The 21,222-nt window shown below is 35.0% G+C and overlaps 2 protein-coding genes across 2 annotated transcripts; one reads left to right on the top strand and one right to left on the bottom strand.

Annotated features, from left to right (window-relative positions):
- Positions 1–40: 40 nt before the first annotated feature.
- On the bottom strand, positions 41–2,631 carry LOC106099897. Its single transcript, XM_013278588.1, has 8 exons — positions 2,626–2,631; positions 2,401–2,517; positions 1,780–2,011; positions 1,168–1,622; positions 555–604; positions 354–450; positions 213–283; positions 41–118 (listed from the first exon to the last, which is right to left on the bottom strand). The coding sequence occupies exons 1-8, from the start codon at positions 2,629–2,631 to the stop codon at positions 91–93; spliced, it is 1,056 nt and encodes a 351-aa protein (XP_013134042.1). The 3' UTR covers positions 41–90.
- Positions 2,632–5,982: 3,351 nt separating this feature from the next.
- Positions 5,983–21,085, top strand: LOC106099888. Its single transcript, XM_013278576.1, has 13 exons — positions 5,983–6,046; positions 12,931–12,983; positions 13,130–13,888; positions 14,135–14,273; positions 15,065–15,199; positions 15,766–15,851; positions 16,114–16,120; positions 18,740–18,766; positions 19,093–19,148; positions 19,454–20,062; positions 20,144–20,231; positions 20,425–20,559; positions 20,894–21,085. Exons 1-13 carry the CDS (start codon positions 6,038–6,040, stop codon positions 20,969–20,971), a joined length of 2,181 nt encoding a protein of 726 aa, XP_013134030.1. The 5' UTR covers positions 5,983–6,037; the 3' UTR covers positions 20,972–21,085.
- Positions 21,086–21,222: the final 137 nt, after the last annotated feature.

Below are 21,222 nucleotides of genomic sequence, written 5' to 3'. Positions count from 1 at the left end.
GGATTATATTTTAATTTACAGTTTAACATTATTGGAAATTCCTTTAAATTATTCGCCATTTAATCGCAGTTTTCATCGTATTTGATTGTTTTAGTGTTTGTTCGCTTTCCTTGCAGTCCTGTAAACAAAATAATAACATTAAAAACGTTTTAAGTAGTTTTTAAAATATTATTCCTGGTTTAAAAGTACACCAATTTAGTTGACATATTTACCTGAATTTGGGGGAAAATCGGCGTCTTCTGTTAACATTGCTTTCAATCGTCTGCAGACCGGGCTGAATCACCTGTAATTAAAGCTCAGAGTATATTGAAATATCAAAAAACAACACAAAACTAAACTCTAGTCGTTCTTACCTCAGAAACTGGAACAACTTCCTCTTTTGGTGGTCCGTATTCTTTGAATCCGGGGGGACCGTACTCCAAGAAACCTTCGGGAGTTTGTTCAAGAGAACTAAAATAAAAACATGTAATTCATATGATAACATGCTTACGTGTCACATTTTAAATTCAAAAAAGGAATGAGTTTTTGTTGTTAATAAAAAGTAGAAATCTTACCCAAACGTTTCTTGAATTACTTTGGCTGAAACGTCTTCAACAGGCTCCACCTGAAATAAAAAAAAAAGAAAAACATAAACCTTTTGAATTGAGAACATTCTTTTTGAATCCGGTTAAAAACACTGAACGCCAAATATTTAAATTGGCCCACGGAAATATGTCCAGTCGGTTACATCACAAACGAGTACTATCTAATCATAAAACAATCATCATCACCAACTCACTGTACGTCCCCACCGAGGGGCTCGGAGCCTACCCTAATAAGGGGTGACTAGGCCATAGTCAACCACGCTGCACTGCGGGTTGGTTGACTTCACACATATCTTTGAATTTCTTCGCCGATATGTGCAGGTTGCATCACGATGTTTTCCTTCACCGTAAGAACGTCGGGAAAATTATGTACATATGAAAATTCAAAAAATTGAAAATCACATTGGTACATGGCGGGATTCGAACCCAAGACCTGTGGATTACAAGTCAAGTGTTCAAACCATTGAGCCACCGACGCTTAATAATATAATCATATAACAATAAAGTTTTTGAATTCAAGTGTCGTCATTCTGGTCTGGGATCTCAATCTAAAAGTAAATTGTTAAAAAAGATTCTCTATTACCTTTTTGGCTTCATTGTCAATGCTGTTCAATAACTCGGGGATATTTTGAACCTCTTGTACAATAGTCTTGATTTCTGTTTCGAAGTTCTGTACTTGTGTTTCTACTTTCTGGACTTCAGTTTCTACACTTTTAACCTCAGTTTCGACTTTCTGTACTTCTTCTTTCACAGTCTGTATTTCCTCTACTTGCACTCTTTCTTGGAATGTTGATACGATATTGCTGTTGGCGTTCTCATTCTCTTGCTGTATTACTGCTGTCTCTTTTTCTAATACTTCGATGATAGGAGTTTCTTCAATTTCAACTGCGGTTGCTATTTCAACTAGTTGTGTGGTTACTTCAGCTGGTTGTATGTCTTCGATTATTTCCGTCTCAGTTAAAGGAGTTGTTGCTTCTTCTTGGACTAATTCTGTTACTGGCAATATTTCTTGTACGATCGATTGTTGACTGAGGTTAGCTGCAAAAATAACAACTTAAATAGACAGAGACAAGAGATCTTTCTTTTTTTCTGTACCTTAGGGAACTGTTGCTAGCCTGTCTATACTGCTGTATGCCTATAGATAGTATTCAAGTAACATTAGTCCAATATTTATGGAAGTATTTTATAATTTTACCTTCAGAGTCTGCAACAACAGCTTCTGTTTGAGTTACAGCTACTTTCTCTTCAACATTTTCTTGCACTTTCGCTTCAATCACAGCAAATACTTGTTCAGTGACAACATCAGGTAGTCCTTGCTTTGACAACTCGAAATCAACCTTCGGCGGACCATACTCTTGGAAGGAATCGGATCCTGACGCTATCGATTCTTGATATATCACATCTTTGATTGGATTTTCTTTGGGCTTCTGTAAAAAAATGTAGTTAAATCTAGTAACCGTGTCAGCAAAATGATTGGAACTCATGTAGCCTTTTGTTAGTATGGTAGCATTTATTTCAATTTAATTGTAGAATTTGTTCACCTCTGTTGTCTCAAAGTGAAGAAAATGTTTGAAAATGCTTATAAATGTCATGGCTGTTGTGTTATACGATAATGTAATCTAATGCCGATTTTAGAGTTACAACGCCATGGGCGAGATTTCTACGACGATCCTACGAAGCTAATTGAGGTTTCATAGAGTATTGACTACACTAGACTGTGTATATTGTAGAACGGTTGTACCATTTCCGTCCAGCGGCAGCTGGGAGGTTCCTACCGTAATTCTAATACTGCGGTTACTACAAGACATATACTTACCTCAACTTCAGATGGTAGATAGAAGGCTGGACCTTCCGGTCTCCAACCACTAGGTAAGTAAGGTCCTGAACCTCTACCAGCCACAGAGACGACTAAAAGTGCTGCAATGGCGAATATCTGGAAGAAATAGATCAAATCAACACTGTCCCATATTTAGAATAAGAAATAAATAGTCTCTCTTTATTTTATCCGAAGCTTGTAGTAAATTTCAAATTCAATTTTTACCTTCATGTTGATAATCTGAAATGCTACTCGACAATGATATCGAAGTATAATAAAATTCCGTTTTTATACTAAAAATATCTTTAACTAAAGAACCTCAAACAAATCAAGGACCATACGATGGGCAAATATTTACAAATGGAGTTTGGATTAGCTATTTAATTGATTGAGCAATTCTAATTAGTACGTGGCAAGGATAAAAACTTGTACAAGTACTTGCTTATACTTAACGAATGTGTGTTAAGTTGAAAATGTGCTAAAAGACATGCAGGGCCCAACGGCCCTAAATGACCAGAATTATATCAATATTATATATACTTATGTCTTTAAAATATAAATGACTAGCTTCCGCCCGCGACCTCGTCCGCGTGAAATTAAAAAGTAAGTAGCCTATACGTTCTTCCAGACTATCCTCTACATCTATACCAAATTTCATCGAAATCCCTTCAGCGGTTTAGGCTACAAACTCTAACAAACATCTATCTATCTAAACTTTCGCATTTATAATATTAGTATGATTGTTAGCGTGTTCATATTAAAAGTTGTCAAACGAGTAAGCGGTCACTTAAATTCGCCGACATAGCGAAATTTTCGTTGTCTATAGATAGTTTCATTAGCCTTGACGTGTCTAAATAAATAAATGAAGCATTATTTCATTTATAAACATATCTTTGGTCCAGAGAATATTTTTTTCAATTCAAAGTAATTTTTGGATAACCTATAAAACTACTTTTTGCGATATAAAGATGACACGAATATCGTATTTCTCTTTACTTTAATGATATCTGTACGAACTAATTACCCAATTATAAATATTGATTTATTATACACGTTGATCTGTATTCTATGAAATCGATTCGATTTATCGTAACCTTGAAAATAGGTTGCCATGTTGTTTTTTTTTTTTTTTATGAGAGAAGGGGGCAAACGAACGGCGGGAACACAAAGGTGGTCAACGACGCCCATAGACATCCGCAACACCGGAGGAACTACAGATGCGTTGCCGGCCTTTGAGGAAATTGTAGGCTCGCTTCTTGAAGGACCCTAAGTCGTATTGGTTTGGAAATACCGCCGAGGACAGACCGTTCCACAACGCGGCTGTGCGGGGCAGAAAGTTCCGCGAAAACCGCACGGTTGTGGAATGCCAGCCATCAACATGGTGAGGATGTCTATTATAAAAGTAATTAAAACTAGAAATTCGCCCTGGATTCGCTTCAAATTTAAAACTTTTTCATACACATATCCCGTTTATTTTAACGTTAAAGATTAAAATGTAAACAACAAGTTAAAAACAAAAATATATTTATTGAAAATAAATAAATACATTTACAATCATGAATATTTAATTATAAATTACAAACTGGCTGAATTTGATACATAAAATGCGATTAAAAAACAAAAAAGAAAATAAAAGCAATCAGTAGCCGTTAGAACGGGAAGCATGGTTGCCACGGGTATAGCCGTTAGAACGGCCATTGCTGGCTTCATATTCATGTTCTTCTGAGTCTTGGTAATTAATACGAGATTTGAAACCGCTACTTTCAGCTTCAAGGCTCACAGTCTGGAAAGAAAAATTAGTCTTTAGAGCGGGTGCATATCTATGACTAAACTATCGCACAATTGTGGGATTGTCGATTGTTTCGCAGCCAAATCAACTGTTTAGCACGACTTAAAATCGAGTAGTGTGTACTCCATATAAGTCCATAGGAATCAAAGCGCGACTAAACAGTTGTGGGATAGTTTAGTTTCATATGTGTCTTTTGAAATGAAAACTTACGTCACTTTCATCTCGGACGCCATTAACACCGAAGTTTCCCCTTTCCCTTAGACCGTTCACGAGTCTGGGATTTACCCCACGCTCTTGAAAACCATTCCTGAAAAATAAAAGATTGGACATTTTTATGGATCTGAATGTTGGGCAGTAAAAGGGACGGATGAAAGGAGACTACATGTGGCGGAAATGCGAATGTTAAGATGGATGTGTGGTAACACGATTGGATAATATACGAAATGAGTATATTAGAGGAAGTTTGAAAGTAGCCCCAGTGGTTGAGAAAATAAGGAGTAAAAAGTTAGAGTATGGGCATGTTATGAGAAGGGATGAATCGCATGTAACAAGAAGGATGTTAGTTATGAATGTGGAGGGGTACATCGGTAAAGGTAGACCTAGAAAGAGATGGATGGATTGCGTGAAAGGTGACATGATCAAGAAGGGAGTGATGACTAAGATGACGGATGATAGAGTGCTTTGGAGGACAAAAACCCGGTACGCCGACCCTACAGGAGTAGGATAAAGCAGGGAAGATGATGATGGACATTTTTAAATAGTAAGTTTCTTTTTAAGATCGCGCACATCTTTGACTAAACTGTGCGATTCTCGATTGCTTCGCCACCAACTGTTCAGTTGCACAACTAAAAATCGAGTAGTGTCCGCACTTCTATATAATCTTAGGAAAAAGCGCGACTGAACAGTTGTGCGATAGTTCAGTCAAAGGTGTACTTCTTTTGTTACCTGCTGAATCCGTTGCCATTTTCTTGATTACCAAAACTTCTTGCTGCAACAACTTCAGGCACACCCGCATCAAAAGCAGGTCCTCCAGCTGGACCTTGAGGATATCCCGGAGACCGACCAGATGGTGGTGGCAAATAGCTGAAAAACAGGTTGACTGGATTGGAACTTTCACTAAACTACGAATATCTCACAACTGTTGTGGGATTGTCGATTGTTTCGCAACCAACTGTTAAGTTGCACTAAAAATCGAGTAGTGTGCGCTCCATATAAGCGTAGGTATCAAAGCACGATTTAATAGTTGTGCTATAGTTTTGTCAAAGTTGTGTGCACGTTCTTAAGCGCAGAAAATTATTTAATTGCACTACAATAAACAATCTATACTATTATAATAAAGCGTAAACACACACTTCTTTGTTGCCTAAGATATCAGCAATTACAGCATATTTTTGAAAGATTCTTTTTTTAATAAAAAGCCCTACATTGACGTCACGCTTTATGCTATATATTTTCACGCCATTAAACGTAGGGGATAAACATTTTCGATAAAAAGCCTAATGTGAGACAGAGACCATAAGTTGCTGCCAACATCAAGGAAGCAAGGTTGCCATGGTTTGTCATGTCATGTCATTTTGACATTTGGTGTTGATCATTTGACACATGTAAACAATAAAATAAAATTTTCACAATATCATGCGGATGAAGCCGCATGGGAATAGCTAGTTTATATAATAAATATGTATGTAATTGTTTATTTTAAATGAAATAGTTCTAAATATATTACGCAACAAGACTTTTTATATGTAAGATGTTTTTTTTTAATGTTTGGTTACCTCTTAGAGGGTGGTGGTTCGGCAGCGGTAAAAGCAACAAGGGCTACGGTGATCAAGAGAGTCTGAAAAAAAAATGAAAACGGTATACATTTTAAAATATAAATTAGAACTTTACTCAAATAAATCATTGGGCTGTCGTCTCATCGCCTCGCTTAACTTCCTTCACTCATCCATTCGCTCTCTCATCAGATTATCACTTAAGTATAGGCGGGATCGTGGTCAAGCGCTGTTTTTAAAAATCAAAAAAAAATAAAGAAATATCTATACTAATATAATAAAGCGTAAACACAGACTTCTTTGTTCCCTAACATGTCAGCAATCAAAGCATATTTTCGAATAACTCTTTTCTTAATAAAAGCCCTTCACCGTCACGCTTTAGGCTATTGACGCCATTAAATTTAGGGGGTAAATATTTTGGATTAAAACCCCTAATGTGGGAAAGAGACCAAAAGTTGTTGCCAACATCAAGAAAGCAAGGTTGCCATGGTTTGACATCATGTCATGTCATTTTGACATTTGCTATTGATAATGTGACAAATGTGAACAATAAAATGATTTTTTTTTAAATTTTATGCGGATGAAGTCGCATGGGAACAGCTTTATACTAAAAAGTCTTTGTAATTAATTTTGAATATAATATTTTAAAGTTTAAAATTACCTTCATGTTTGTTATAAAACTTTGTTGAATTTGTTCTACGACTTGTAGTGTTTGATACTTTATGTTCAGTACTTAGAGCTTTTATACAGACATTTGTAAGCGGGCGGGGGTTGATATATTGTCGCTCATTATCTGATGAATAGAGGAGCTTTCAAGGTGAATTGACATTAAAAGGACAGGGAAATCAATGGAGTCGAACGTGGAACAAAATCTCAATAATTCGACAGGCATTATTATTACTTTTTTTTTAGTTGTCATAAGTGTTAGGTTATTTAATTATGTTTTTTTTGTGTATGTTCAACCTAACTTTATATACGTAATTTTCAGAGTATAACCAATATACAGATAATTAATTTCTCTATTAGTTTTTATACAAATCTTACTAATGTTATAAATGTGAAAGTTTAGATGGATGTTTGTTAGAGTTTGTAGCTTAAACGGCTGAACAGGTTTTGAAGAAATTTAGTACAGATGTAGATGATAGTCTGGAAGAACACATAAGCTATTCACTTTTGTTTTTTTTTAATAATACGCCGACGGAGTCGCGGGCGAAAGCTAGTAAATACTATAATGTAAAAAGGTAGACTTTTATTCCTATAAGCTTATATGGAGGTGCGAACTCGATTTTTAGTTGTGCAACTAAACAGTTGAAGGCTGCGAAACAATCGACAATCGCACAACAGTTGTGCGATTAGTCAAAGGTGTGCGTCCGCTCTAATGTTTACTAAAGTCTTCTCTAAGTATTTATTGTTATACAAGGATGTACCACAATGACGACACGAAGAGACATATACAATTTAGACGGCCTTACTGTGTTGTGGCTTTATCTGGCTAGTTACTTTTCATTTCCTCTGAAACGTGACGTAAAAGGACTCATATGTTCACAATGGTCATAACTGACATCTATGACGTCACAGTTTTATGAAATAAATCCCAAGTATGACGGAAACCTTCAAAAGTAGAGTCTATACAACCCTTAGTAATACAGGCTGTGGTATTTTTGACTATTTTGTGTCTAATTAACTACTTTTTTTGCAAATACCTCAATCCCCGAATCTTAGTTAACGACTAGCTGTTGCTCGCGACTTCGTCGACGCAATATTAAGATAAAAGGGTAGAATATAATATGCCCGTTTATGTCAGCTACCCTACAATGTAAGTCCGGTCGAAATCGGTCTAGCCATTTCGGAGATTACCCGGAACAAACGCGGCTTGCGGACAGACAGACAGACAAAAAAATTTAATGCAATAAACATCATACGTACATACATTATTTTCAAGAAATCTGGAATTTTTCCTTTGATATTACAAACAGACACTCCAATTTTATTATATGTATAGATATGTTACATATATGTCTTACGACAGTGGAAATCCACACTTAAAATGCTTGACATAAACAATAGATATGTTCAAATCGTGACGAATAAAGCTTTTGTGTAAACTTGGACAGAACCTTGGCCTTAATTGTCACTATTTTGGCATCGGAGATTTGGTATTGAACTAATTTGTTAAATGGATTCTTTTATAGTAACACTTCAACTAATAAACATATTATTAGGAACCATTGAGGTAACACCTGAAAACAGTCGTCTCTTTTTTATATATGCCAAAGAGAGAGATGACTATACGTTCCTGTGTTGCGGCTTATAGCTTTGTGTAAAGATCTATGATGTAACATGAATTAGAAGAAAAAAACCTTACAGATGTTAAATACATTTTTATTTCTAATTACTAAAGCTAATAACAAAATAAACATTTAACCTGTGAGTTTTTTATTGCGTAACACCCTTAGGTACAACTACATATTGTTTATTTTTCGACGAAAAGAGAGAATATACAGGGTGATTCTTAACGGACGGATCAACGGTTTTGTAGAGGGAGCCTAATTAATAGGCTTGTTAACGAAAAAAAGTGGCTGTAAACAGATTATTTTGAACGTACGGTCAAATTTAAGTCAGAAATTTAGTTTTTCCGATTTTTTTACAAAAAAATAAATAACTTCAAAACTACAGAAAATCGGGCAATAAACTTTGGGTTTAAATGAGGTCCTCTACCTCCACAGAACCGTTGATCAGTCCGTTCAAAATCACCCTGTATTATGTTGTTAAACTTAAAAACAAACGAATTCACACCTAAACTATTATAATAAAGCGTAAACACACACTTCTTTGTTGCCTAAAATATCAGCAATTACAGCATATTTTTGAATAATTCTTTTTTTAATAAAAAGCCCTACACTTACGTCACGCTTTAGGCTATATATTTTCAAGCTATTAAACTTAGGGGGTAAATAATTCGGATTAAAACCCTAATGTGGGAAAGAGACCATAAGCTGCTGCTAATATCAAGAAAGGAAGTTTGTCAAGGTTTGTCATGTCATTTTGAAATTCGCTATTGATAATTTGACAAATGTAAACAGTAAAATAAAATTTTCATAATTTACGTTATATTAACTTACAAAGTATCTCCAGATACTTTATCAAAAACTTTCAAACTGGCTTCAGTATAAAATCCTATATTAATAATTTCTTTTATTATAACTTCATTGTTAATTCCACCATTCCTCATAATCCCGTCTATCGATGGTCCCCAGAAATGATGTCCTTTGTATGCCGCATTAAAATTAACAGCTACATTACCTCTCAGAGTCGCCAGATATAAAACCTCAACTTCTAAAGACCCTTTACTAGCTGATAGCACTGCTTTTGCTGCTTGTCCTGGTTGTAACTCCGTTTCTACAGAACTGGACGCACTTATTGTCACACTTTCCGTTCTCTCCTCACTTTCACCCCAACTGGATGTGAAAGAGATGCCACTAGTCCCTGTTGCTCTACCGAACATCACGTTCACTTCATATTCTATCTCTTGAGATATCGTAGTTTCTTTTGTTTTCGTCCAACTTGTTGTGATAGTATTTTCAACTGTTTGACTGATCCCAGTGTTCACTTTGATCGTCCTATTCGATACGTTCTCGAAATCATGTGATAAAATTATAATTGGTTTCTTCGTTATTGATTTCAATCTTGCAGATTTAACAGTCAAAACTCTTGTTACTTCTTCCCATTTATATTTCTTATACAAATCACCCCAAGGTGTAGGACTTTTTAAATAAACATTATTAGGTTTTCTTCCGTAATGTTTTTTTAATGCTCGTTTTATATTTGCGTTGTCGATATTGAATAATTCAATCTCTTTGTTATTGATTACGTTAACCTCAAAACCTGAATAATTTATTGCGATATTAGGGTTGTTATCAACGTTAATATCGATTGAAATCTTCGATTCAACTATTATTAAAAATATTAGAAATAATAATACTTTTAATCCAATCATTTTTATATTATTAAAGTTTAGTAAAACGTCTGTACAAGATGGTCAATGGAATTGATTTGGGATGTTTAACGTTTTTTTGTCAAGATCAAAAGTTAAATAAACAATATAATCATTGTAATACAAAGAATTTAATGTTGGTTTGAATTAACTTTTGATTGGAAGAAACCAGAAATAGATAAAGTTTTATGGTTCCTTTTACTTCCTTCCTTCGCTAGTCGGAAAGGCACCTTATGTTTCCGGCGATTTTGTTTATTTGGCTTTTCTTTAAAAAAAATTTAACATTTACAATATCATCGAAGACGTTAAAATCAATTTAAAAGACAAGTTTAGTATTTAAATTAAGACAAACCAAGGTATTGTTACTAGTTATTTTATATGTAAATATTAGAAGATTATCATTATTATGATTGAATCTACAACGTCTATACTCTTGAACTACGTTTGATAAATAGGTCAAAGTTACATTCCGCGTGTAGTGTACAAACATATCGCTGTCCTATTCCCCCTTTATGACTAAACTGAGATAGCAATACTTGTTTGATAAATTTTTCTGCAGTTGGAATCCACATTTACGTCTGTGATAAATAGAGAGTTTATTAAGAATATTTGCGAAACAGTTGCGAGCGAGAATTCGTAACGAAATGACAAAATTTGTATGAGATTCCACGAGTTTAATACAGTCGATGATGTTACGAACCTATTCGTAATAAGCCCTCATTTGTTTTAACTATTATCTATTTGTTTTCAACTATTCTATCTATCAGTTTATTGCAAATTTCCGTATAACAGAAAATATAATTCCGTATTAATTTAGCTAAATATGTTACGTTCTTTAACATTTCTTATTTTAATAATATTTAGTGAATGTGAAATAAAAATTTTCGTAAAAACTGCTACAAATAAAAATGACATAAATGTGACGTATATTGGTGACGATAAAAAAATAATAACAAATATGGAAGTAAATTTATTCAACATTACAGACAATAATTTAAGTAAAGGAGTGAGAATTGAACTCGGTAAATATCCTGATGACATATACTTAAACGATCCAACTAAATATGGTAATATATACGAAAATTACAACTGGACGCCTGTTAAAAGGAATTTACGAGTGAAAAATATAAAAATCATCGAAGTTATTAAAGAAAACATTGTCGTAAAGAATCACGAATATATCAACAATACTACAAACACAATTAATGTAAACATATCGATATATGAAACAATTGAAAATAGAGTAACATCTTTTTGGAACAACAATGGTCTTCCAGAAGATTCCATTTCGTACAACATTGATTATAATTTTCATGGCAATATAATCTCATTTAAAAATCAATGGAGGAAGAATAATTTCCACAGTGTGTCACTACCTTTTGGAATAAAAAAGGATGGTTATATAAACATTGAACCAGGAAACAAAGCAACTGTTAGACTTAAAGGAAAGAAACTTGTTATTTTAATTGAAGTTACTTATGTAGCAAATTTGATAGGAAATGTTGTTCTGAATTACGCACATTTGTATGGGAAATATCACTTTTGGGCGCCATCTGTTAGTAATATAATGAAAGCTGCAGGTCTAATTAATAAAATAATGACTACTGAGTTACTTGAAGTACATTGTTACGCAGAACCTAGTGTTGATGTTTTTAATAGTTTCAATGGAAATGTAATAAATGTGATCACGCCTCTGACACCGTTCCGTTTTAGGCATAAATCTAAAAATAAATCTACATTATAATAATAATTATTTTTTATTAACATTTTTATAAATCAAAAGTATTTCCTTTTTCTAATTAACTGTCATTCTAATGTTATAAATGTGAAAGTTTAGACGGATGGATGGATGGATGTTTGTTAAAGTTTGTAGACTGCTGAACGGATTTCGATGAAATTTGGTATAGATGTAGAGGATAGTCTGGAAGAACACATAGGCTATTCACTTTTGTTTTTAATTTCACGCGTACGGAGTCGCGGGCGACAGCTAGTAAAAAATAGTTATAGATTTAAGGACAACATTGACCTACAAATGACAGATGTCACAACCAAATGAAGGCGTTATCAACAATAGATATGTTTCAAACAAAACGATACACGTATCAAACATCTAAGATCTTATTACTATGAAGTTAGAGTCCAATTTACAATGTGTTTTACTGAAGATACAATAAAAGTTCTTAAGGTACTGAAACGGTTGATTTACTACTAGTATAAATAGTGGTATCGTGTTAACAAGAAAGTATTCGATAAACATCTTTTATCTAAGACAGTCCTGTTCTAAACTCTGAGGGTAGATAAAACTTTTTCGTAAACAAAAAAAAATAAATATTCAAATAACTATAAACTAATGTTTATCATACTTCATACTAATATTATAAATGTGAAAGTTTAGATGGATAGATGTTTGTTAGAGTTTGTAGCCTAAACTGCTGAACGGATCTCAATGAAATTTGGCATAGATGTAGACGATAGTCTGGAAGAATACATAGGCTACTTGTTTTTTTTACTACTACGCGGACAAAGTCGCGGGCGAAAGCTAGTAATGATATAAAAATAAAAAAAACATACAGAATTATTACCTTCTTTTGGGAAGTCGGTCAAAAAAGGAAAGATTTTTATTTTTGTATTTTTATATAGTGAAATAACTCAAAAACTACTGAGCCAATTTAAAAAAATCTTTCACTATTTAAAAGCTACGTTAGTAGTCAGTAATATCGGCAATATTTTTACCACTTTCTAATTTCACGAGGACGAAGTCGCGAGTAACAGCAAGTAACTTTTAATTAGAAAGGAAGGTAGTAAATAAAACAGTCTAAATATTCATATATTATTATTATTATAACAGTAGATTTTCACTGTCTCAAGTCTACAATATCACGCCATTCGTTCTGTAGTTATTTAATTCGTGTATATTCAAGAATCTAACTAAGAAAGTATGGATATTAACTGAAACTAAAATTCTCTTATTTCAGATGATCGTATTTCTATGTTTGCTTTCGTTGGCGCTAGGAGAGCCACCAGTTCGGTAAGTTATAATTTTGAATATGGCAACTAAATTCTATAAAAGTTAAAAAACAGCCAATGCAGCCTAACCTCAACATAGTTCAATCCATTGTACACAAATAAAGAACATTCAATCACTTACATTATAATAACTTTTATCATTTTCAGAGACAGTTATCTAGAAGCTGCTGGATTGCACCAAGATCATGGACCTCATCAGCAATATATACCTGATCTAACTGCTCCTACCACACGACAAAATAACCATTACCAACCAACTTCTAGACTATCCCAACAAGCTTCAGGTTTCCGGGACAATCTATCCCAAGTATACGGAGGTCCAAAGAATTCCCGACTTTCCCAAGAGTACGGGGCTCCAGAATTCCGTGATATATCTCAAGATTATGGAACACCAAACCAAGAGACTTTCAGATCTTTATCTCAGGAATACGGTGTACCAGCCACCTCACAATATGATGCCAGTCTTTCTTTCCCAAAAAGCAGTGTGACACATTACGGTTCCCCAACTAGCAGAAATCCGACCAGTTCTTATCTTCCCGCCCAGAGTTTAACAACGCAATATGGAACACCAGGCTCGGAGGATTTAACCCGCAGTGTTTCCAGAAACTCATCACCTGTCCAAATATACGGCGTACCTAAATTCCAAAGCAGGAAGTCTCAATTATATTCTGAAGGTTCTTTGAACCCTATATCTTCAGTCAGATCAAGTAACCATGCTAAAGTACCTTTTGGTCGTTCTTTGTCCTCTAAATATGGTGGTCCTGAAGCTAAAAATGTATTTCCTGAACCTCTAGAGAAATATGGTGTACCTAATGCAAGAAGTATCTCTCAAGAATATGGACAGCCTGCAGGAAGATCAATTGGTTCAAAAACTAATGCAATTACTGCTTCATATTCGACTGTTAAGTAAGTTTTTTATAGTTTTATTATCATCAACTTGTAAGTATAGTCCCCAACGAAGATAAAAGTCTTATAATTAAAAGATTTAAAAACATCAAAAATTGGATAAAAAGCGCTTTAACCAATCTACACACAGACACACTACAACTGCTGGGTTTTGGAGGTTTGAATTGGTGTTTTTAAATAGTTTTTCTATCTATTTTTGAGCGACTTTCTTAAAGAAGGAGGTACTCAATTCGTCTGTATTTATAGATCTCCATCCAAGCAATATGGTGTACCACAATCACGCCAAGACTCAATGCCGTCAAATCAGTATGGTGCTCCAACTGATGTTTCAGATCTGGGCTATGAATACGCCAGCGCCAGGAATGCTCTTGATCTGTTAAACCAGGTAATATTCATCTTCATAATACACACATATACGGCGTTAGGATGGACAGAATGGGACGCTAAGATCACAATCTCACATAATTCTGTATATTTCTTAAGGTACTGAAAAGGGTTGCCGTGAAATTTCGCTTTAGGAACTACTATGTAAGGGTGGATCCAGCTTTGTCGCCAGGGGGGGGGGGTCACATAGTCGTAGTCAAGTCAAGAGCTTGACAAAATATGTAAATATATTTTGTCATTGTCATCATGACCCCCATGACTCCCCTCCTAGATCCACCGTTGCTAGTGTGAAAAAATAACATCACAAACTTATTCTAGTCACATTCTACTAGTTTATGTCACTCGTTTCTTGTTCTTCAAATCCAAATGCAGTCAAAAAGACTTACATCTAGTGTTGTGAGAAATGAGCCTCGAGCCCGAAACTCGAGCTCCGAGTCGAAGCTACTGAGCCTTAAAAGCTCTTACAAAAGACTCGAGCCTTGAATGAGTCGAAGACTCGGGAGACTCGAGCCTTTTAACAACTCTACTTACAGCCGAATACTGAAACGTCGTTTTAATAAGTAACAGTGTGTTAAATGATAGAGCCACGCTTAGAGCACACCGTTGATTAATTGTTTAGTCTCGCTTTGATTCCTATGTGCTTAAATGAATTAGCTGCGAAACAATCGACAATCTAACAACAGTTCTGCGATAGTTTAGTGCAAAGCCCTGCTCTAAAAATACAAATGCAAGCAGCGCGAAGTAATTATTCGTTTCAATATGTGGTCGTTATTAATTTTTTTAATGTCACAGGAACCAGCGAACTATGAATTTGCTTATAAAGTGGACGATTACGAGAGCGGTAGTGACTTTGGACATGTAGAGACCAGACAAGAAGATAAAGCGGAAGGGTCTTATTTCGTGGTATTGCCAGATGGTACAAAACAGGTAACGAACATACGAACAAATTGGAAACCGCTTTCTTTTCGATGTTAAAATAGTTCTATCTTTAACTCTTAACAACGACTACTCTTTGCCTGTAAAAGGTAAAAAAAGCCATGGAAATTAAATTTCTTTGGGACTTTTTGGTGGTCCTGAATGGGATTTTTCAAAATTTAATATTTTTCTTTACTTGTCGTGAATTCTAGCTCAATTTTCGTACGATACTAATGAAAATAAATCCTAACTATATTACTTTAGATTTTAAAAACCACAATTTTTTGTGGTCCTTTGAGCACATTAATCGCAATCTAAGTAATGATTTAGATGTTAAATATGAGGTACTAGCTTTTAACTCCGAATCCGTTCGCGTGGAATTAAAAAAAGCAAAAGTGATTAGCCTATGTGTTCTTCCAGACTATTCTTCAAATATGCCAAATTTCATCGAGATCCGTTCAGCCGTTTAGGCTACTAACTATAAAAAAAACATCCATATATCCATCTCAACTCATTTATAATATTAGTAAGATTTATTTTGTACTCATATAGTATATGTAGTTATATGTTTTTTGTAGGTGGTAGAATATGAGGCCGATGAAGAAGGTTTCAAGCCCAGGATCTCCGTACAACCAGCTGATGTCGACTCTCGCAGCGCAGGACCGTACTAGTGTATTCCACGTATCCAGAATAATAATGAATCCAGTTTATGTTACTGAAGAAAATATTATCAAGAATTCTGTTCATTTCTACCTTTAACTAATAAAAAAATACTGTAAAAAATATACGTTTTTTTCATGACGTTTAAAAAACACGCAAACCTCGTTTTAGAAAGCTTCTTACTTTGTAATTTGTTTTTGAAAGAAAAATATTTAAGCCATAAAATGTTCACTTTTTTTGTAAAAACTTAACAAATATTTTTTCAGGAATATTGTTTGTGAATTCAAGTTAAATTAAACAATCAAGACAATATTGTTAACTCGGAATAAATAAAAATGATACAAAAGTGGAAGATTTTATTATTTTATTTAATGAATTTTAACTGACGACATATTTCTGTTTCGTCATATCAATAATAATTACTAACTTATTCTAAGTAACTACTTACCAGTTTTAATAACTAAGTCCAGACAAATTAGACCAAAGGATAATAGCAAGTGTAGTTATTTGAAAAACAAAGTAAAATACAGATAAAAAAGCAAATAGATTGAATATACGCAACAGTACCGATACGAATTCCAGCATGCCGCGGCAGACATCGGCGTCGTTGACCACCTTTGTGTTCCCGCCGCTCGTTTGCCCCCTTCTCATATAAAAAAGACAGCTGTGTGCAGAATTACTTTGAATGACATGATACCAATTTCCATAAATATGAATTAGTCTGAGACAATAAAATAACAACGTAAATCTACTTCTATCATATCTATCTTTTGTGTTAATGGCGTTTCCTTAGAAATTTCGCCAATGACAAGTATGTATAATACTCTAACACAACAAGACAACCACGATATATACAGGAGTTAGTTGGAAACACGACAGACAATCTACAGCATAAATCTCATATCTTTATTTTCTTATTTTTATATATAATATATTTCACATGATTTTCTTAAAAAAATAACAAAATAAAACATATTATATAAAAAAATAGAGCACCACCGGCTGCGGAATCCGATGACTCAAGCAACCAGTGGTCAGGGCTGCAGAGACAGGAACCTACAGCATAATATTATTATGGTTAATGAATGAACTAAGAATATAAACGAAGGGGAGTTCACAAGAGAAAGAAGCGATATGAGATCAATGGGGCAAGGAATATCAGGAGGAATGTAATCATAGAGTGAGAAAGAAAGACCTGGGCGACTGAAAAAGATGTGATTTGGAGTTCTTTCGTCAAGACCATATTCGCAGATGGAACTGTTCCTGATATTTTAGCCAAAAGGACGGGGGTACACGTTAAATCTACTTCGATACTTAGTTAACCGACTCCTGCCAAAATATAGCGAAGTTCCTTAATACTTCTGATATTGACAGCTGTCATAGAGACGGGATATTTTGTTTTGTAACAAACTTTGGTACAAAACAAAATTTGTTATATACAAGAGATTTGCTAGTGGAAATCTGTTAACCCCTAAGTATAAAATCAATGATGACGTTGAACAGCTAAACATGTAAACTATAGAAATCAATATACAGTTATCTAGTCTATAAAAAAAATCATATTTAGCAAACACTGGCTTGTTGGCAGCGACTCCGTTTACGATGAATTAAAAAAAAAACTTAATTAACAGTTTGTGTTCTTCCAAACCATGTTCTACATCTGTCTTTCAGAGATCCGTTTTGTATCTGAAAATAAGTATTAACAAACATCCATCTAAACTTTCGCATTTATGATATTAGTAAGATGATGTATACAATGCTCGTAACGAAAATCCATTTCTTTTTATTGTCTATCCAGAAGGCCACGTTTGTTTCTGATAATCTGCGAAACGACTGCACTGATTTTTTTATAAGACTTTTACTGGAAGGTGCTAGTGGAGCTGTGGGAGTAATTTAGGGTGTTACACAAGTCATTATCTGGCAATCTTTCAAGAAACTGGCAACTAGCTATAATAATTTTTAAACGGCATAGTTAGCATGTTTTTTAATTGAAGCGTGTACCGTTGCGCCAGTACCTAGCGTGTATAACCTATAAATATAATAATAACCAGGGTACTAGCTATTTATTTTTCTGGCAGTATACCATACTGGCCATATTTTTTTTTATAATATAAGGTGGCAAAAGAACAAGCGGCCACCTGAATCCACCGAAATAGAAAGCGACCGCTGCCCATAAACATCCACAATTGCAAATATGTTGTCTACCCTTAATTGACCGAGGAGGAGACGTACCTAAAGAGGAAATTTCCCCTTTCTATGCGTCTCCTTCACCGTCAAATTCACCTTTCCTTCCCATCCTTTCCACTTAAGAAAAAGGGTGGAATGGGAAAGGGACTAAAAATAGGCCTCCGGCACCACACTTATCAGGCGAAACGCGGGAACTTCTGTGTGGTCGTGGTATTGCGCTGGGCAAGCCGGCCCATTCGTACGAAAATGTTAAAGCGGGCTCTACTACTGTTAAGTTATTCCATACTGGCTGTATTCTATACTGGCTAAAGTCTATACTGGCTGTATTCCCGACTGATTATTTTTTTCGTTCTACACTAACGAAAACGCATGCTGCTAGTGTAAGTCGTTCAGTTCGTATTGTCCTTTTACCTACATCAAGGAAAGCTTTGAACCTTCTCTATATTGTATGAACAATGAGTACATTTAGACCACAAGATAGTAAATGATGTTCACATTAATGAATGATCCAAATACAGCACATGTCGTCACACGCACCTTGAAGACAACAATAGGGTTATTTCATATATTACTATTGTCATACTAAAGTCAATCTTATTGCATTGTAATAGAGTTCGAAGTGTTTGTAGTTCAGTTATCAATGCTTTCATCCTGTCGAATACAGTATAAATACAGCTTTAATCTTTTGGGAATATCATTCGAAAGCTTCATCTCGATCGGGTAACTAGCAGGGTAGGTAACCCTCTAGAAAGGGTAGCTGTTGTGGTTACTTTATCCCATTTCCAGGACACGTTCATTTTAATTGACAGTAAATCGGAATCATTACTTAGTAAATTTATTGATAAAAATACTAGATTTCGCCTGCAACTCCGTCCGTGTGAAATTTTAAAAAACAAAATTGAGTAGCCTATGTTCTTCCAGACTATCCTCTACGTCTATGCCAAATTTCTTCGAGATCCGTTCAGCCGTTTAGACTACAACCTCTAACAAACATCCAAACTTTTGCATTTACAATATTAGTAAGAAGTAAAATTCTAATATTTTTATATTATTTACAGATGATAATTGTACTTTTATGTCTGATCTCATGGGTTGCTGCCGAGCCTCCAATCGGGTAAGAAACTTGAATATACTTTAAGTAAAGTATAGATGGCGCTGGTCTAACTACAGGTCAACTTGGGTACCTTTAAGTGCCTGCTTTAGAGTAGGGCCGGGCGGCGACAGCACAGGGCGCCAAAATTCTGTAAAATATTTTCATAACCTTAAGCCCATCCTATGTTCAGTTATAGTAAAAAAAGCCCGTGGAAATCTCGTCCCTAGCGCCAGTAGTACTAAAATCGATTTGCTAACTGTTTTGTAGGAAAAAATGTATTTGTGGGACGATTTACAGTCACTACATTGAAATAACATTATTTTCAGTAGCGGCTACCATTCACATCGGGAATATCTTCCGCCAAACTTTGAAGCACGATCTAAATCCTTCAATGAATTTAACGAAATTTCCCAAAATTACGGACCTCCTAACTTCCGCGAATCTCAACAGTACGGTACACCTTTGGCCAGAAATCCATCATTATACGGGACACCAAATACAAGAAACCTTAACATTGCAACAGGATTTCCGAAAGAATACACCAGATCAGGACCATCTCAAATTTATGGTGAACCTAGGAATTCTCCTTCAGAAACATATAGCGCATCTCAAAGGTCTTTTAATATCCCAGAATCTACAAGACATCCAGTACAAAAGTATGGTCTTCCAAGATTTGGAAACCAATCTCCTGTCAACCATGGTTATCAAAGCCCTATGGTCACTTTAAGAAATTCAGTTCCACAAACGTATGGTTCTTTGTCTACTGAATACGGTGCACCAGGAATCGCTGCCAGAGATTCGTATTCTCAAGATCTTTCTCGTTCTGTTTCGAATGTCTATGGAGCTCCAAGTGCAAGAACTCCTGCTGGGGAATACGGAATACCTGAAGCAAGGAATATTGAAAAGACTAATGCAATAGCTTCGTCTTATGCAAGGTAAGTTTCTATTTGTAATTTATTAACTTTATGTTAGATGTTGTCTTTTAAGTATATGTAAAATTAACTCATCCATTGCAGATCTTCGCAAGATGGCTACGGAGATGCAAGCGGTGATACTTCTGGCTACAGTTACTCTAGAAGTACACTTGATGAACTGCTTAATCAGGTATCTTTGCTTACATTTTTTTTATAACATAAGGTGGCAAACGAGCAAGCGGAGACCTGAATCCGCCAAAATGGCGAAGCGACCGCTGCCCATAGACATCCGCAACTGCAGATGCGTTGCCCACCCTTATCCGACAGAAACAGCCAATTTTAAATACGTAGTGAGTTAAATATTATAAAATGTTATTTTTTAGGAGCCTGCAAACTACGAATTCGGGTACAAGGTGAACGATTATAGCAGCGGCAGTGACTTCGGCCATGTGGAGACGCGACAGGCGGAGAGGGCGGAGGGGTCATACTTTGTAGTGCTACCTGATGGTACCAAGCAGGTAAGACCAAATAAACAGAGCTAACAGCCCTGGGGCATGTGATTACGGTGCCGGAATTTAAAGGCGCCCGGGCGCATAACTTTACGGGGCGCCAGCCAATGAAAACACTTGATTTAGGGGCGCCAATATGATTTAGAATTCGGGCGCCCAATGTGACGCCTTGGTGGATAAAGTTATTGTTGTTGATGTTTTTCAATTACAATTTCAATCTTTAGATCTACGAGTATTAAAAACTAAATTGAAAACGTTAATTAAAAATATTTTAAGTATCCAAAAACTGTTTGAAAGATAATTTACATCGTTAAATAATAAATATGATCTAATTGTACCACAGGTGGTGGAATATGAGGCAGATGAGCGAGGATTTAAGCCCCGTATCTCAGTGGAGGCGGCAGAAACCGGACCATACTGACACCACCAACCTTCGTATACTCAATATAACGACCATGGCTTCTTGAAACTAAACGTAATGTGTGTGTTCTTTGTGTGAGATAAGAATGCTATTTAATTTATTGTAACGCAATTATAAAATGTAAAAAAAAGTTTTCTGTAAATAAATGAAGAATTATTACTAAAATTAGTTTCATTTTCCATTTACAAAAAGAAATGAAAAATATAAATAAGAGTCATCTATATTTATCAAACTGAACTAATAAAAGAGGA

This window comes from Papilio polytes, unplaced genomic scaffold (assembly GCF_000836215.1).
Source record: "Papilio polytes unplaced genomic scaffold, Ppol_1.0 DF824325.1, whole genome shotgun sequence".
Taxonomy (NCBI): domain Eukaryota; kingdom Metazoa; phylum Arthropoda; class Insecta; order Lepidoptera; family Papilionidae; genus Papilio; species Papilio polytes.
The sequence above is the reverse complement of the archived record's forward strand: the minus strand, read 5'-3'. Positions and strand labels throughout refer to the sequence as shown.

Excerpts from the sequence above, each read along its gene's own strand:
- LOC106099888 (XM_013278576.1), top strand. Across the intron at positions 14,274-15,064 it reads CTCTTGATCTGTTAAACCAG|GAACCAGCGAACTATGAATT; the intron begins GTAATATTCATC and ends TTAATGTCACAG. Across the intron at positions 20,063-20,143 it reads ATAGCTTCGTCTTATGCAAG|ATCTTCGCAAGATGGCTACG; the intron begins GTAAGTTTCTAT and ends CATCCATTGCAG.
- LOC106099897 (XM_013278588.1), bottom strand. Across the intron at positions 451-554 it reads GTAATTCAAGAAACGTTTGG|TTCTCTTGAACAAACTCCCG; the intron begins GTAAGATTTCTA and ends TTTTTATTTTAG. Across the intron at positions 284-353 it reads AAGTTGTTCCAGTTTCTGAG|GTGATTCAGCCCGGTCTGCA; the intron begins GTAAGAACGACT and ends CTTTAATTACAG.